Below are 17,359 nucleotides of genomic sequence, written 5' to 3' on the forward strand. Positions count from 1 at the left end.
CTCTGCTGACATCTCTGTACATTTTAGTAACTGTCAATAGCAGCATATGTTTGCTATGGGGATTTTCTCCTACTCTGGACAGCTCTTAAAATGCAGTTTAGTTCCACAGACAAAATAACCCCACTCCCAGCAGCTATAATCCTCCAGGACGGAATATATAAAACACTGCGAAAATCCTAGAGCACTAGACATTTTCTGTAATTCCAGGTCTGTGAAGAAGGCAAAGGTAAGAACCAATTTAATAAATCTTCTATGTTTGTGACCATAGGCCTCGGAATGTTTCCAATTACTGCTGGAATTAAAATACATTAGGACATCACTTTCACACTGGAAAACACAAGCTAGAGAAAACAAGATCTTTGGCAACTAAATCAGAGAAGTGGGAACATCGGAAAACTGACATCACGGTGACGTTAGGCTTGTTCAACATATGGATTTGTTCATTGTAATCTTCATGTTCATTGTAATAACAGATTATATGGAATGTATTAATAGGGTGGTTACAGGCTCACATCAAAGGACAAAAAAATAGATCAAATGGCGCAGATCAAGGGGTTAATAATGTCTCATAACTAATCGACTGTGCTACAGATCTCACATAAAGGGGTAGTCCAGAGCTGAAAAACGTATCCCCTATCCTATGGATAGGGGATAAGTTACAGATTGCGGGGGGGTCCGACCGCTGGGCCCCCCGGCTCGCTGGTCAGATAGCTGGTGTCGACTACCGCACAAAGCGGCGGCTGACACGCCCCCTCAATACATCGCTATGGTAGAGCTGGAGATTGCCGAAGGCAGCGCTCTGGCTCTGCCATAGAGTTGTACTGAGGGGGTGTGTCAGCCGTTTCGCGCGGTGGTCAACACGCCCCCTTCCTGCAGGCTGCTGGGGGCCCCGTACAGGAGATCGCGGGGGGCCCCCAGCGGTCGGACCCCCCGTGATCTGTAACTTATCCCCTATCCTTAGGATAGGGAATACGTTTTTCAGCGCTGGTCTACTGCTTTAAAGAGAATCTGTCACCCAGGAATTGACTAGTAAACTGCTGAGATGTGTACATGGCATTACAGTACTTGCAATTAAAACAGCAGTACTTCAATGTAGCACAGCGGTGTCCAAACTGTGGCCCTATAGTTGTTGCAAACTGCAACTCCCAGAATGCTCGGACAGCCGTTGGCTGTCCGGGCATGCTGGGAAGTGTAGTTTTGCAACATCTGGAGGCCCGCAGTTTGGACAACGCTGATGTAGCATCTTCATTGGTGCTAAAGTAAAAAAATAAAGTCTGTTATTACCAGCACTATGGTGCCCTACCCACTTGCTTTCCCTGCACACTCTCTCTCTCTCTCTGATTGACAGGTAGGGCTGCATCGTAATTCCGGTGCACTAGCAGTGAGCTTTGCAGGCCCTGGGGTGGCTTCACAGACTCATCACTAGTGCGCCAAAATCCCAATGCCGCCCTAGCTGTCCATCAAAGCTGGCAGGGAAAGTGATCAGGTAGAGGCATCAATATCCTAAGCCTTTAAAGCATTACAACTTTTGACATGTTGATCAGACATGTCAAAGGCTGTTGTTTGCACCGGGTCTCACTACTGAGCCCCGCTGCGATCTCAAATTATTAGCAGGGGAAGCGGGAGTCATTGCGCTCCTCTCCCTATCTGGGAGATCTGATCATTTCTCTGCATAGATGATTATGTCAAATGTAGAGTAAATGTAGGAAATATCTGCTGTAGATCTACTCAGGTGATCTTTCTCCATGAGTTTGAGAAAGTTATGTGGGTATTTTACGGATACTGCTGCACATACACATTTATTTACATAATATATAATGTGCTGCCATCTCCTGGCAACAAAGCAAAATTGCATCACCCTGCTTCAGAAGTTGGCACAAATCATTCTTTAGAACTACCTTAAAGGGGTACTCCAGTGGAAAACTTTTTTTTTTTTTAAATCAACTGGTGCCAGAAAGTTAAACAGATTTGTAAATGACTTCTATAAAAAAATCTTAATCCTTCCAGTACTTATTAGCTGCTGAATACTACATAGGAAATTATTTTCTTTTTGGAACACAGAGCTCTCTGCTGACATCACGAGCACAGTGCTCTCTGCTGACAACTCTGTCCATTTTAAGAACTGTCTAGAGTAGGAGAAAATCCTCATAGCAAACATATGCTGCTCTAGACAGTTCCTAAAGTGGAAAGAGATGTCAGCAGAGAGCACTGTGCTCGTGATGTCAGCAGAGAGCTCTGTGTTCCAAAAAGTAAATAATTTCCTCTGTAGTATTCAGCAGCTAATAAGTAATGGAAGGATTAAGATTAAGTAATTTACAAATCTGTTTAACTTTCTGGCACCAGTTGATTAAAAAAAAAAAAAAATGTTTTCCACCCGAGTACCCCTTTAAGCCTTTAGACTCAACAAAGTCTTAGACTCAATAAAATCAAGTGTTCTGGAGATATTTATTAAATAGATTGTATATGTGCTGTATGTGATAATCAAAAAACAACAATAATTCCCAAAGGGCATACAGTCATGGCCGTAAATGTTGGCACCCCTGAAATTTTTCTAGAAAATTAAGTATTTCTCACAGAAAAGGATTGCAGTAACACATGTTTTTCTATACACATGTTTATTCCCTTTGTGTGTATTTGAACTAAACCAAAAAATGGAGGGGAAAAAAAAAAGCAAATTGGACATAATGTCACACCAAACTCCAAAAATGGGCTGGACAAAATTATTGGCACCCTTAATTTAATATTTGGTTGTACACCCTTTGGAAAAAATAACTGAAATCAGTCGCTTCCTATAACAATCAATAAGCTTCTTACACCTCTCAGCCGGAATGTTGGACCACTCTTCCTTTGCAAACTGCTCCAGGTCTCTCTTATTGGAAGGCGCCTTTTCCCAACAGATTTAGATCTGGACTCATTGCTGCCACTTTTGAACTCTCCAGCGCTTTGTTGCCATACATTTCTGGGTGCTTTTTGACGGATGTTTGGGGTCATTGTCCTGCTGGAAGACCCAAGATCTCGGACGCAAACCCAGCTTTCTGACACTGGGCTGTACAGTGCGACCCAAAATCCATTGGTAATCCTCAGATTTCATGATGCCTTGCACGCATTCAAGGCACCCAGTGCCAGAGGCAGAAAAACAACCCCAAAACATAATTGAACCTCCACCATATTTCACTGTAGGTACTGTGTTCTTTTCTTTGTAGGCCTCATTCCGTTTTCGGTAAACAGTAGAATGATGTGCTTTACCAAAAAGCTCCATCTTGGTCTAATCTGTCCACAAGACATTTTACCAGAAGGATTTTGCCTTACTCAAGTTAATTTTGGCAAAATGTAGTCTTGATGTTTTTATGTCTCTGTCAGCAGTGGGGTCCTCCTGGGTCGACGGATAGTTTGCGCTAACACTGATGCTCCCTGAGCCTGCAGGACAGCTTGAATATCTTTGGAACTTGTTTGGGGCTGCTTATCCACCATCCGGACTATCCTGCATTGACACCTTTACTCAATTTTTCTCTTCCGTCCACGCCCACGGAGATTAGCTACAGTGCCATGGGCTGCAAATTTCTTGAAAATGTTGCAAACTGTGGACAAAGGCAAATCTAGGAGATGGACTTGAAACCTTGAAATTGTTAATATTTTTCCACAATTTTTGGTTCTCAAGTCCTCAGACAGTTTTCTTCTCTTTCTGTTGTCCATGCTTAGTGTGGCACACACAGGCACACAATGCAAAGGCTAAGTGAACTTCTCTCCTTTTTGTCTGCTTTCAGGTGTGATTTTATATTGCCCACACCTGTTACTTGCCCCAGGTGAGTTTAAAGGATCATCACATGCTTGAAACAATCTTATTTTTACACAATTTTGAAAGGGTGCCAATAATTTTGTTCAACCCATTTTTGGAGTTTGGTGTGACATTATGTCCAATTTGATATTTTTTCCTCCCTTTTTTGTTTTTTTGTTCCAATACACACAAATGTAATAAACATGTGTATAGCAAAACATGTGTTACTGCAATCCTTTTCTGTGAGAAATACTTTTTGTATTATTAACCTTTAATGGCGGCTCGTTTAAAATCTTTAGCGAATACAGAACAAAAAGATTAACCCCTTAAGGACCAAGGACGTACCGGTACGTCCCGAGTCCTCTCCCTTACTATATAATTCACAATTTTAGGGACAAGCCCCTCAGGACTGCCCTAAACTAGAGACTGCCTACAGTCAAATTTAAAACTTAACTTTTATCAGTATAAGAAAAAATGTAAGGTGCTCTGGTATATACATTGAGGAACTTATAAATTAAAATTCCGGCCACCCTGAGTGCGTGCACAAAAGTGCAAATTAGCTTGTCACTTAAGAGGGTCAACCGTTAAACAGTGTACTGCTACTGACAGCGCTTCCGCGCCTCACCGTCAAAGCAGACACACCCCAAAAGTCACAAAATGGTGCTTTTTCTTCAAGTTTATCGCACAATTATTTTTTTCTGTTTCGTCGTAGATTTTTGGGTAAAATGACTGATTTCATTACAAAGCAGAATTGGTGGCGCAAAAAATAAGCCATAATATGATTTTTAGGTGCAAAATTTAAAGAGTTATTTTTTAAAGGTAAGGAGGAAAAAATGAAAGTGCAAAAACTGAAAAACCCTGCGTCCTTAAGGGATTAAAATTACAATTCCCACACTATGTGATTATTTATTTACATTCATAATTTGACCCCTAATCATGGAGTGTCTTTAGAAAATAGGGGGACAGTCTCTATTTATTGTTTATAGATCAGTCATGAAACACCCTCTTATTTATAGTATCTATATTGGCAAATAGTGATTATAGACCCTATATATCGGGACTGAAATTACTTCTAGTTTGTATGTTCACCTAGGATCACCTATGGTAGTCTATGGACTAGATGATGTATATTAGACCTCTAGAAAGAGTTTCTATTTAGATTATCCTGTACTAGAAAGGTCCATGATTATGTTCCTGAGGTATGTACACTTAAGGGAAAGGTATCTGCTAAATAAGTCTGGTCTATCAGCAGGACTTCAGAAGGTTAGGAGGAGATTAATAGATCCTTCACTTGGAAACTGGACCCGAGAACCAGCTTCTAAAGAAACATTATAACTCTGAAAAGGGATTTGTAAACTGGATCACTGCCAGTGTATCCATCTGCTTAATTTACCAAAAGAAGCTGATTTCTGAGATGTCTGAGTGTGCTCACACCTAGTGTATCCTGACTATAGGCACCCTGTCCTAAAGGTCAGTATTGATTATGATAGCAAATAGCTGTTGTAAATTATTCCACTGACATAGCGGTGGACACACCTGCAGTATGCGCCACCCCCATGTATCTATGATTTGTACACAGTAGAGCAGGAAGATATTAAACCAATTGCTTAGCTACAGCCTACATGTTTTGCCATGAGGATGTGGCTTTATCAAAGATCAAAGTAGCGTACTTATATGTGTTAATCCCCACCCGTAAACATACACGGGCAACTATACACACACCTGTGTTCCGAATGAGGCTATAGCTGTAAGTCTTCTAGACTCTAGTGGTAGAAGAATGGGTATGCTGAAATCCAACTGCCCAGGGTCCTTTTATTCTCACACATCTGCAGTTGAGAAAGACCGGAGCCCCCCTTTACATATTAGATTAAAGTTTCCCAACCAGGGTGCCTCTGGCATGCTTGGAGTTGTAGTTTTTCAACAGCTGAAGACACACTAGTTGGGAAACACTGCATTAGATGGTAAGCCCTTCCCACTGAAATCTCATTATTTTAATGTGTATGGCCAACTTTAATAGGTTAAAAAATCTATTCTACCCACATCTGACACATAACAGCTTGATAAGCATTAGCAAACCCATTTACTCTGTGTCTAAGGAATCACTGGAAAGAAGTGGTAGTCGTATCAAATCTGTTGCACATATTTTAGGGGTCTTGATTTTAATTGACTGAAAAATCGAGGAAAAAAAAGTTTGTTTTACATCTGCTTTGTGTAAATTGATGGGATAACTGTATTGTCCCTGTGCCAGAAATTTACATACTGAGTTGAATGGTACTGCACAGAGCGCCATTGGCAGGATCAGTTGTGACAGCCCTGATCCTGTACTGTGAAATAGTCAGGTTCCCTTTTATTAGCAGCCCTTAAAATAGCGCTCATATTAAGCACCATTTTGTGGAATTCAGAAATGCTACTTCTGCATTTAGTCTATTGTCTGGGACTCACATGATATTGTCTGCCATGGATACATTCAGGTGATCTGCCTGAATCAGACAGAAACATCTCAAAGTTTGCCTGTGCAGGGGGTGGGGGGGGGGGGGGGCTTGGAGGCATGCAGAAAAAATAATATGTGCCTTCTCTGCATGTTCATCTATTCAGATCACTGGTATGAAGCATAGAACATGTATTCCCTGACAATCAAAAACTCCACATGAAACATACAGTATCTCACCTCCATGTTCCAGGAATACTCTAACACATCTTTCTTTTCCTCTGGCTGCTGAGAAGTGCAGAAGAGTCCATCCATTGGTATCACGGCCATTTGGGGAGTAACCCTGTTCCAACATTGTGCGGACAGTGTGGACATCGCCGACAGCCACAGCCCCCTGGATCCGCAGTTCCTCCTGTAACTCAGGATTCCTGCGGCAGTGATGATGTAACATCCTCCACGCTCTGCTCTTCCTCCACATAGATTCAAGTGAAGTAACCTAAAGTCAAAAACATGCAGGTTTCACATTTAAGTCTGTAAAAAATCTGACCAATTTCAAGGGGGCATTCACACCACGTTCTTACAATACAGTTCAATGTGAAAACCGTACGGAACAGTTTTTAAAACCATATGCATTGACTCCCCATTGAAAACCATATGCCAAACGATGCATACGGTTGTGTCCGTTTTGAGTCTTGTACGGTTTTCTCAGTTTTTTTTCCTGTACCCAAAACCGTAGCCTTCCACGGTTTTTGGTCCCGGTGACAAACCGTAATAAACCGTATACGTTTTTTTTTTAACAGGGGAGTTAGTGGGAATCGTACAGAACCGTATGTGCGTAAGGTTCCATCCGGTTTGCACCATACGGTTTTTGACTTTCCACAGGTTTTTTTTCTTGGAATTTCAATCAAACAAGTGAAACGTTATTCATAATGGAGTGAAAAGTTAAAAACGTATACATTATTTTTTTGAAAAAACGGAGGCAACCGGACATCATTTTTCAAACCGTATACGGGTTAAAATGTGTACACACATTTTGATACAGTTGAGTCCGGTGTTGAGGAATCCGTTTTTCATAAAAAAACTGATACAGGAACTGTATTGCAAAAACGTGGTGTGAATGCAGCCTAACACAAGCAGTTGTGTTTTGGACAAACGCTGACACTTGACCCAAAGAAAAAGATTTTGCTCCTGTGTATTTAAAAAGCTACACCTGACATTTACTCTCTGCATCATTCACAAGCTGCTGGTTGTTATAGATACTTGTAAACTATTGAAGGCAAATTAGTTCCTATAGATTTTACTTACGAGGATTCACGAGGTTCAGCAAGTCAATTAACAGAAGCACAATCCTAAACACAACACAATGGGTAAAAAGATCAAAAATGATGGCACAGTCACATGCAGACACTTCTTTTCTATTCAGGCACACTGTGTAGGGCATTCACTGACTAAAACAGGTAGCTGTCACAATCTGCATACAGAAAGAAACCTTGGAAAGGCAGAGATAGATATATGCATTCAGCAACAGAGAATCTCTGCTGTTTATTTCAGAAATGCAGAATTCAAGGTTAAGTATTTAAAACCTTAGATGAATTGATAAAGGTGTTTAGTTTTATATGCAGTAAATTAAGTCACATCTGCACCAAAATGGTACCAATCAAAACAATAAGCCCTCACTGAGCAACACTGACGGAATAAGGCTACTTTCACACTACACTAGAGGCTCCGTTACAAGCGGACGTTAAGGGCTCTTTTTCTTTTTTCCCACTTTTAGTTCCATTAACGTCCGTTATTGTAACGGAGTCTAACGGGAGTCATAACGGGCACAGAGGATCCCGTTCACTTGAATGGGATTCCTCTAACGTCCATTATTACTCCTGTTATTCCACTGGAAGATAGCGGAAGAAAAAGACGTTGCAAGCAAAACATTTTCATCACACTGACAGGCAAAGTTTTTGTTAAGTTGCAAACTTTTTAAAGCAGTACTTCCAAATTAATCTGGAAAACTGGAGCTCCAAACGTCACACTGCCGCTCAGCCTATTACTGCCCTAGGGGAGACATCTCCCAGGCCGGCGATTAGCTGAGCAGCCATGTAACCACAAGAAGCAGGACGATGACCACAAGAGAGGCCGGGAGCGGGATACCAGAGGCACCAGGGGAGCAGTGTGAAATAAGTCTGGTGGTTGTCCAGTGGAATCATGTCATTTATAGGGTATGTTCACACTGAGGAATCTCCGCTTACTGGGAAATTCTCTTAGGCAGCCCCCACAGAAATTCTTCTGCGATAGGACCCGTGATCCTGCGCTGTCCCCATTGATGGCAATGCAGTCCACACATAGTTCTGACAAAAGAATACACATGTTCATTCTTTCGGCAGATTAATCTAAGCGATGGAGAAATTCCACAGTGTGAATGGGTCAACACAAGACACATTTACACAAATGAAAAAGGTCCACACAGCGGAATTTCAGAGTGCAATTCCGCGCATTGAAATTCTGTAGTGTGAACATACCCTTAAAAAGGGACAGACTGGGTAAAAATAAATAATAAGCATTAATAAATTCTTGATACCTTGCTGCTGCCATATCATCCAACTCCTTGTCTCCTCTTAAAGGGCTACTCCGTCTATAGACATTACAGCTGTCGCACCCACTCCATTCATGTCTATGGGAGGGAGCGTGATGGTACCTCCCATAGACATTAATGAGGGGGTGTGGCGTGACGTCCTGTCCCTCCGCTGGGATACGACGAGAATAGACATCTTTTCCCCTATCCTTTTTATAAGTGATAAGATGTCTATGGGCGGAGTACCCCTTTAACACAAAGGAAACACTTCCTCAGCTATACCCAGACTAAAATGGGTCAATGCTAAGGTTAGTGCTTGGCTAAACAGGCATTTCCTTTAATATCCCATTGTGATAAGACAGAAGCAGGGGCCAAGCGAGCATCAGAATGACAGTGGCATGGCGTTGGGAAGGTGAGTAATGTTTTTTTTTTTTTTTTTGGCAAGCCCTTTTAGGGTTAACCATGGACCTGACTGGAGAAATACAGTGGCCACTATTGGGACAGAAAAGTACCTCTTTCAGTGCTGTGACTATTTCTTTTTTGAGCAGTGGTGGTCTCTCTCCTGGCCTGAGGTATTGAACCACTTCATGTCCCCGCAGTAAATATTTTCACCTGATGTAGGAAAAAATATATATAAAAATTTGAATATACACACAAAAGACAAAAATGTATATATATTTATAAATATATAAAACTATTTAAATAAATGAGGACTGTTAGAGCAACACACTGGACAAAACAGAAAATGTTATGCTGAGACACTCAGCAGTAAATGGGAGCTGAGGATTAACGTAACCACTTAGGAGGACTCTTGTGCGAGGCAATCTAAAAAGGGACTGGCAAAATGAGAACACTTTCCAAGCAGAGCAGTATACTAAGGCTTTACAATGTTATCATTGGGGGCGAGGGGCCTGTCTGGCTATGGAGATCAGCTGGTCACCACTGCATTTTAAAAGCCTGTCTCTTGTGGTACAACAAGATATGAAACATTTAGGCCATGTTCACACAATGGAATTTCCACACGCACATTCCGCTGCAGAAGAGTCCCATTGATTTCAAAGGGATTCTGCTGCACTGTTCTTTCTGCAGAGTCCACACAGAAATGCATTGCCATCTATAAGAGAATGCATTTCAGAGAACCGGTAAGTTCTGCCCGGTTCACGTCCACACAGAAATTTTCAGTGAGAACTTTTGCCCATGCGAACATAGTCTTACAGTTAAAAATATTTTCATGGTTTACTGTTTTGTTAAAGGGGTTGTCAACAAGGAACAAAACATTGCAGCGTAGCCAATCACTGGCAACAGCGGTGTCCCATTTCAGCCAGTGATTGAGTGGCAATGTGTCATGCCGACCACAGCACCAGGAAATGAAATTCTGTGAAGACCAGACACTGTGATAAGGGAGACTGCAGGGGAGAGAGGGAGGTAAGAACAGATTTTTCTTGTTTTTCATTGGACAGTATGGGCACATGTCTTTAAAAGAAAACTTTTTGAAGGACAACAACTTTAATGTTAAGTTATAGAATTTTTTTTTTAAATATAGTCTTACCTCTGGTCCTTTCCCTTTACTTCCACAAATTCACTAACAGCAGACCTACAAAATAATGCAAAAATGGTCAATACAATGAGATAGCATCAAAGGGGGTACATTTATCATTGGCATTACATCACTTCAATGTTCTAAATGTCCCTGCAAATTTTGCGCAATTGCATTTTTTTATGCATTTTTTTTTTTGCTACATTTTTGGTAGAACATCTTTCAAAGTTGTCTACTGTTTGGTGCATCGTACACCACTTTTTGCAGTGGAGCTGTATTATTTGCACAAATTAAATTTAGAAGTTTGTTTGTTTTTGCGCAAAGCCTACTTTTGTTGCACAAACCTACCACCTAATAGGACACGTACAAAAGTGTCAGATGCAAGAGCACAAAGCTTAACCCCTTAAGGACTCAGCCCATTTTGGCCTTAAGGACTCAGACAATTTCATTTTTACGTTTTCATTTTTTCCTCCTCGCCTTCTAAAAATCATAACTCTTTTATATTTTCATCCACAGACTAGTATGAGGGCTTGTTTTTTGCGCGACCAGTTGTCCTTTGTAATGACATCACTCATTATATCATAAAATGTATGGCGCAACCAAAAAACACTATTTTTGTGGGGAAATTAAAACCAAAAAACGCAATTTTGCTAATTTTGGAAGGTTTTGTTTTCACGCCGTACAATTTATGGTAAAAATGACGTGTGTTCTTTATTCTGAGGGTCAATACGATTAAAATGATACCCATTATTATATACTTTTATATTATTGTTGCGCTTAAAAAAAATCACAAACTTTTTAACCAAATTAGTACGTTTATATTCCCTTTATTTTGATGACCTATAACTTTTTTATTTTTCCGTATAAGCGGCGGTATGGGGGCTCATTTTTTGCGCAATGATCTGTACTTTTTTTTGATACCACATTTGTATATAAAAAACTTTTAATACATTTTTTATAATTTTTTTTTTAATAAAATGTATTAAAAAAGTAGGAATTTTGTACTTTTTAAATTTATTTTCGTTCACGCCGTTAACCGTACGGGATCATTAACATTTTATTTTAATAGTTCGGACATTTACGCACGCGGCGATACCAAATATGTCTATAAAAAATGTTTTTTACGCTTTTTGGGGGTAAAATAGGAAAAAACGGACGTTTTACTTTTTTATTGGGGGAGGGGATTTTTTCATTTTTTTACATTTTTTTTACACTTGAATAGTCCCCATAGGGGACTATTCATAGCAATACCATGATTGCTAATACTGATCTGTTCTATGTATAGGACATAGAACAGATCAGTATTATCGGTCATCTCCTGCTCTGGTCTGCTCGATCACAGACCAGAGCAGGAGACGCCGGGAGCCGCACGGAGGAAGGTGAGGGGACCTCCGTGCGGCGTTATGAATGATCGGATCCCCGCAGCAGCGCTGCGGGCGATCCGATCGTTCATTTTAATCGCGAACTGCCGCAGATGCCGGGATCTGTATTGATCCCGGCACCTGAGGGGTTAATGGCGGACGCCCGCGAGATCGCGGGCGTCGGCCATTGCCGGCGGGTCCCTGGCTGCGATCAGCAGCCGGGATCAGCCGCGCATGACACGGGCATCGCTCCGATGCCCGCGGTTATGCTTAGGACGTAAATGTACGTCCTGGTGCGTTAAGTACCACCTCACCAGGACGTACATTTACGTCCTGCGTCCTTAAGGGGTTAAACCAATCTCTGCAGTTCACTGTTTTCTATAACTGAGCAAAATTTATCAAGTCCCGTGCGGCTTTTTGGTCAATTGGACAACTGTGCAAACAATACACCAAGCAAACAGGGGTAAAATATATACTACCTTACACCAACATTGATGAATGTCCCCCAAAGAGTTTAAATAGTCAAATCAAACATCCCATTCCACAGTCTATATACTCAACATATTTAATACAAGGATGACTCATAATAAAGATTGCTTATGGATAGAAATGTATGTTTTTATGGTTACTATGGGGGAGATTTATCTAAACCCGTCCAGAGGAAAAGATGCTGTTGCCCATAGCAACCAATCAGATCACTTCTTTCATTTTTGAAAAGGTCTCTGAAAATTAGGGATCGACCGATATTGATTTTTTAGGGCTGACACCAATAATCTGTCACCTTTCAGGCCGATAATTTATACCGATATTCCGGTATAAGTTATCGGCTATTTCAAACCCCCCGGCGGGGCAGAAACCAAGGCAGATCAATGGGCGCTTTAAATCAATGAACTGCAGCGGCTTTTGCCGGGCCAGAGACCGCCGCAGCCGCCCGCTTCTCTCCCCCTGCCAATCCTGAGTCTAACCACCACAGTTGCCGCATCGGCCCCCCCCCCCATCCTCTGCCCACATACCGCCACCGCTGCCCCCATCGCCTCCCCCCCCAATCCTCTGCTCACATACCGCCACCGCCCGATCGCCCCCCCCCCCCCCAATCCTCTGCCCACATACCGCCACCCCATCCTCTGCCCACACATAGCACCGCCGCCCCTCCATCCTCTGCCCACATACCGCTGCATCGCCTCCCCCCACATACTGGCCGTGGCCCATCGCCTCCCCCCATCCCCGGTGTTATAATTACCTGTTCCCGGGGTCCGCGATGCTTCTGGCTCCATCGGAGTCCTGCGCTGTCACTGTGTGCACTGACGGTGACGTCGTGTTGGGGACGTCACTCGTCATTGCGCAGCGCACAGCAACAGCGCAGGAGCCAGAAGGATCGAGGACCCCAGGAACAGGTAATTATAACACCGGGGATGGGGGAAGGCGACAGGGCGGCCGCAGTATGTGGGCAGAGGATGGGGGGGGGGGGGGGCGGCGATGGGGCAGCGGCATGTGGGCAGAGGATGGAGGGAGACAATGGGGCAGCAGCGGCAGTATGTGAGCAGAGGATGGGGGGGCGATGGGGCAGCGGCATGTGGGCAGAGGAGGGGGCGAGGCAATGGGACAGCAGCAGCAGTATGTGGGCAGAGGATGGGGGAGGCAATGGGGCAGCGGTGGCGACGGACGGGGGGGCGGGGCATTATCAGCATATCGGCAAGGTAATTGCCGATACCGATAATGTCCAAAATCGTGATTATCGGCCGATAATATCAGCCAAACCGATAATCGCTCGATCCCTACTGAAAATTTAAAGAAGCGATCTGATTGGTTGCTATGGGCAACTTTTCCTTTGCACAGGTTTTGATAAATCTCCCCCTATGTCTCTGAGTATATTGCTGCACAATTCAGTCCAGTAAAAAATAAAGATAGTAACAAGAGATTTACAGTAGCAATGGCTGAATCTGCATCTCAAGAAGCGGCACTCAATTTGTTCTGACACAAAAAGTAGTTCTGCTTTGTAAGTGTCCCAGTTTGCTGGAAAAAACACGCCAGGCTCTTCCAGGGAATTGGAGCACTTGGAAAGTGGAACAACTTTTTCTAAACAAAATGACTGCTGCTGCCTGAGATTCGGATATTTGTAATATAAACTCCCTGATCTCTATCAGTAACCTTATGGCCCAAAGATCAGATAATAGGATGCATTAGTTATAAACCAGATAAATACCAATCCAGTACAGATATGGTAAAAATGGTACCAACAATGACAACATAAGAGACATAGATCATATATACTGTATACTACTTCCAGGCAGAAATTGTTGAATTCTATACAGCTTGGACATGCATGGGATGCGGATTGTCACTGCACTCAACGTGGATTTCACATGTTTAATCCATAGTGTATCAATAAACCATTTAGGGTATTAAAAAAAATAAACTGCCACCCAAATTATAAACGTACACTGTTTCTTTGTTTTTTGTTTTCTTTTACTACACTGTGCACGGTCTACACTGCTTTATTTGGAGTCCATAGTTATTTTCAGACCTTATTTTATTTTTAAAAAGCACCAAATAATATGTAATAATAAATGAAATGTAATGTATCCTGACTAGAGGCAGATACTGAAACATGTTCTTTTTCTCAGATTTTTTTAGCACATTATGTTTAATACATTTTTAGCATTGAGATGTTTTAAGAGCATTAAAGGGGTATTCCGGGCAAAAACATCTTAGCCCCTATCGAAAGGTTAGGGGATAATATGTCTAATCGTGGGGGACCCTCCGCTGGGACCCCCCCACGATCTCCCTGCAGCAGCCCGCATTCTATGCGTAGCTGCGTCTGAAGTTTCGGAAACCTCGGGGCTTCCGAGACGGGGACATGATGTCACGCCCCGCCCCCTCCAATCATGTCTATGGGAGGGGGCATTGCGGCCGTTATGGCCCCCTCCCATAGGAATGAATGGAGGGGGCGGGGCGTGACATCATGTCCCCGTCTCGGCAGCCCGGATGTTTCCGAAACTTCAGACGCAGCTACGCATAGAATGCGGGCTGCTGCAAGGAGATCGCGGGGGGTCCCAGCGGCGGGACTCCCGCGATCAGACATCTTATTCTCTATCCTTTGGATAGGGGATAAGATGTTTTTGCCCGGAATACCCCTTTAATATATAAGTTTACGGCATAGACAGAAAGCAATAGAGAGGACTTGTCCTAATCAGAAGAATTGGCGATACTACTGGGCATTATTTTTGACCTTCCCAGAGCTCAATCTACAGGGAGTGGATGCTGATCTCTGCTGATCTCCATTTTACTTTTTTTTTTTTTTTTTAAAGGACATTTCGTGTACTGTACAGGACCCTGAAGAAGCTCCTGTCCTCTACATAGACAGTGATTTACAGCTTCGAGCAGATCTTCCTTACTTGTATACATGAGAACTTTATCTGTATTAGTTATCTACTTATTTATCTTTAATCCTCACTTTTTCCTATTCTTGGATGATATTTTGGTGCTTCAGAACCAATTACCAGGTTTCCATAGAGTTCCATAGTTGTATCAGTAGAGAGAAAAGACTTTGTAATACCAGGATTTCGTGGTGCTGATCAGGACGCAGGACTCTAGATTAAAAGTAATGACCATCAGGTTTATTAACAATAATGCAACGCATTTCGCTGCGCATGCGCAGCGAAATGCGTTGCATTATTGTTGATAAACCTGATGGTCGTTACTTTTAATCTAGAGTCCTGCATCCTGATCAGCGCCACGAAATCCTGGTATTACAAAGTCTTTTCTCTCTACTGATACAACTATGGAACTCTATGGAAACCTGGTATTACAAATATACATATAATGGTATTATCTACATTATATCAAAAGTTTTTGTTGACCACAGGTACACTACAAATCCTGTACATTTACTGCAAGGATTACTGCTACACATCTCTAATGTGTACCTGAGTAATTGCTTGAAGCCCAATGGTTTCATACAGGGTGCGTTCCGACATTCAGATTTTTTTTCCATAGAATTTTTTAAACCAAAGCCAAAAACAGATTTCCAAGGAGGAGACATTTTAGTCTTACCTTTATACATATTCTCCATTTACAACCAAGGCTATGGTTTCAAAAACCGCAAAAAAACAACGTGTGAACAAACCCTCCCATAAGCACTGTAAGGAGCTGTCTTCATGTTAACGGTCTAGGAAAATGTTCATTACAAGCGTTGTGCTATTACTTATCGTTATAACAAAGTTGTTAACAGCCTTTCTGACATATAAAAAAAAAAATAACTCCCACCACCCTTTGCTACCGCTTGGGACAAGTTTTGATTGGAATCAGTCTCCTTCCCCCTCTGGAAGCTGACAATCTAGTCCCTTCTTACCTTCAAATTCTTAGAATCTATGAAGGAGTCAGCAATACTGCCAAGTTCTAACATAAAAGCTATTTGCAGTGAACATAGGATCACTACTACTTGAGGTGGAGTGACTGGGCATGTGTCGTCCAGCACTTAGCTCAGTAGGTGGACATGCATACTATTATACACTTAACACCAGGTGTCGCCATACTAGGTTAATGCCATAACTCCTCACACCTTTGTTTTTATTATTAGTTTAAAAGAATGGTCTCCAATCTTTGGCCCTCCATCCATTGCAAAATACAACTCTCAGCAGGTCTTCGGACAGCCAACGGCAAAACTCCAACTCTCAGCATGCGGAGAGTTGTAGTTTTGCAACATCTGGAGGGCCACAGTTTGGAGACCACTGATTTATATCATTGTTCCCCAGTCTGTGTCTTACCAGCTGTCCGGGCATGATGGGTGTAGTAGTTTTGCAATAACTGGAGAGCCACAGGGCTGGGAACGAGTGGTATAAATTTTATAGAAATATATATATATATATATATATACACATATGATGTATACACACAATGTATGTGTGTGTATATATATACACACACACATGATGTATACACACAATGTATACAGTGTGTGTGTGTATATATATATATATATATATATATATATATATACACACACACACACATGATGTATAGAATATGTGTGTATATATACACACACACCCTTATATATATTGTATACATCATATGGTTATACATATAAGTATACTGTATTTTAGTGCTTTACTTAATACAGAAGGCTTATTTATTTACCATTTTGCAGTTCATAAAATGTGGTGTATATCTCACTATAATAAAAATCTTTACAATTCTTCAGCCGGCTGAGCGCAATGGTATAAGTGTGTGAACAAGGCTTCTATATTGGGCTGCGATGTTAGGAAAGGATCAGTATATGGTTCATATAGTAAAAAGACAACAAGTCAGATGCCATCTAGTACATGACATAGTACACGTTTCCAATAGAACACACACACACACACACACACACACACACACACACACACGGGGACGTGTAAGTAATGGAGGTACAAGGTGTGATGTGTGGACTGGGGGACTATAGGGGTATTGTCTGCATCATATACAATGGACGATGATTCAGTGTATTTATGTGGTGGAAGGACACAGACAAGGCAGCATTACATCCATCCCGTGCATATGGGGGTCAGCAGCAGGGGGGCACGGGTATGACATGTATGGGGCACTCGGTGCCGGGATTGAAAGGGGCACAGCCGGCCATTGTTGCAGAGTAGTGGGTGCAGGGATCGGGTACTGGGTGTGAGGGCCTGTCTGGGAAGTGGTGAGTGCA

General features: G+C 42.1%; 1 protein-coding gene across 5 annotated transcripts in view; it reads right to left on the bottom strand.

Moving 5' to 3' along the window:
- Positions 1-17,359, bottom strand: part of ASB7 (ankyrin repeat and SOCS box containing 7) — a 58,814-nt gene that overhangs the window by 25,425 nt on the left and 16,030 nt on the right. For 2 of the 5 annotated variants that reach the window (XM_056571805.1, XM_056571803.1), the window contains exons 2-4: positions 10,319-10,363; positions 9,282-9,381; positions 6,444-6,699 (exon numbers count right to left, since the gene is read on the bottom strand). In XM_056571805.1, coding sequence (XP_056427780.1) covers positions 6,444-6,681 — 238 coding nt within the window. In that variant the 5' untranslated portion in view covers positions 6,682-6,699; positions 9,282-9,381; positions 10,319-10,363. Of the gene's footprint in view, positions 1-6,443; positions 6,700-7,508; positions 7,553-9,281; positions 9,382-10,318; positions 10,364-15,720; positions 15,856-16,806; positions 16,920-17,359 lie in introns of those variants that run through there. The other 3 variants (XM_056571807.1, XM_056571804.1, XM_056571806.1) reach the window with 3 other exon arrangements.

The sequence above is a fragment of the Hyla sarda genome, chromosome 4 (assembly GCF_029499605.1).
Source record: "Hyla sarda isolate aHylSar1 chromosome 4, aHylSar1.hap1, whole genome shotgun sequence".
Taxonomy (NCBI): Eukaryota; Metazoa; Chordata; class Amphibia; order Anura; family Hylidae; genus Hyla; species Hyla sarda.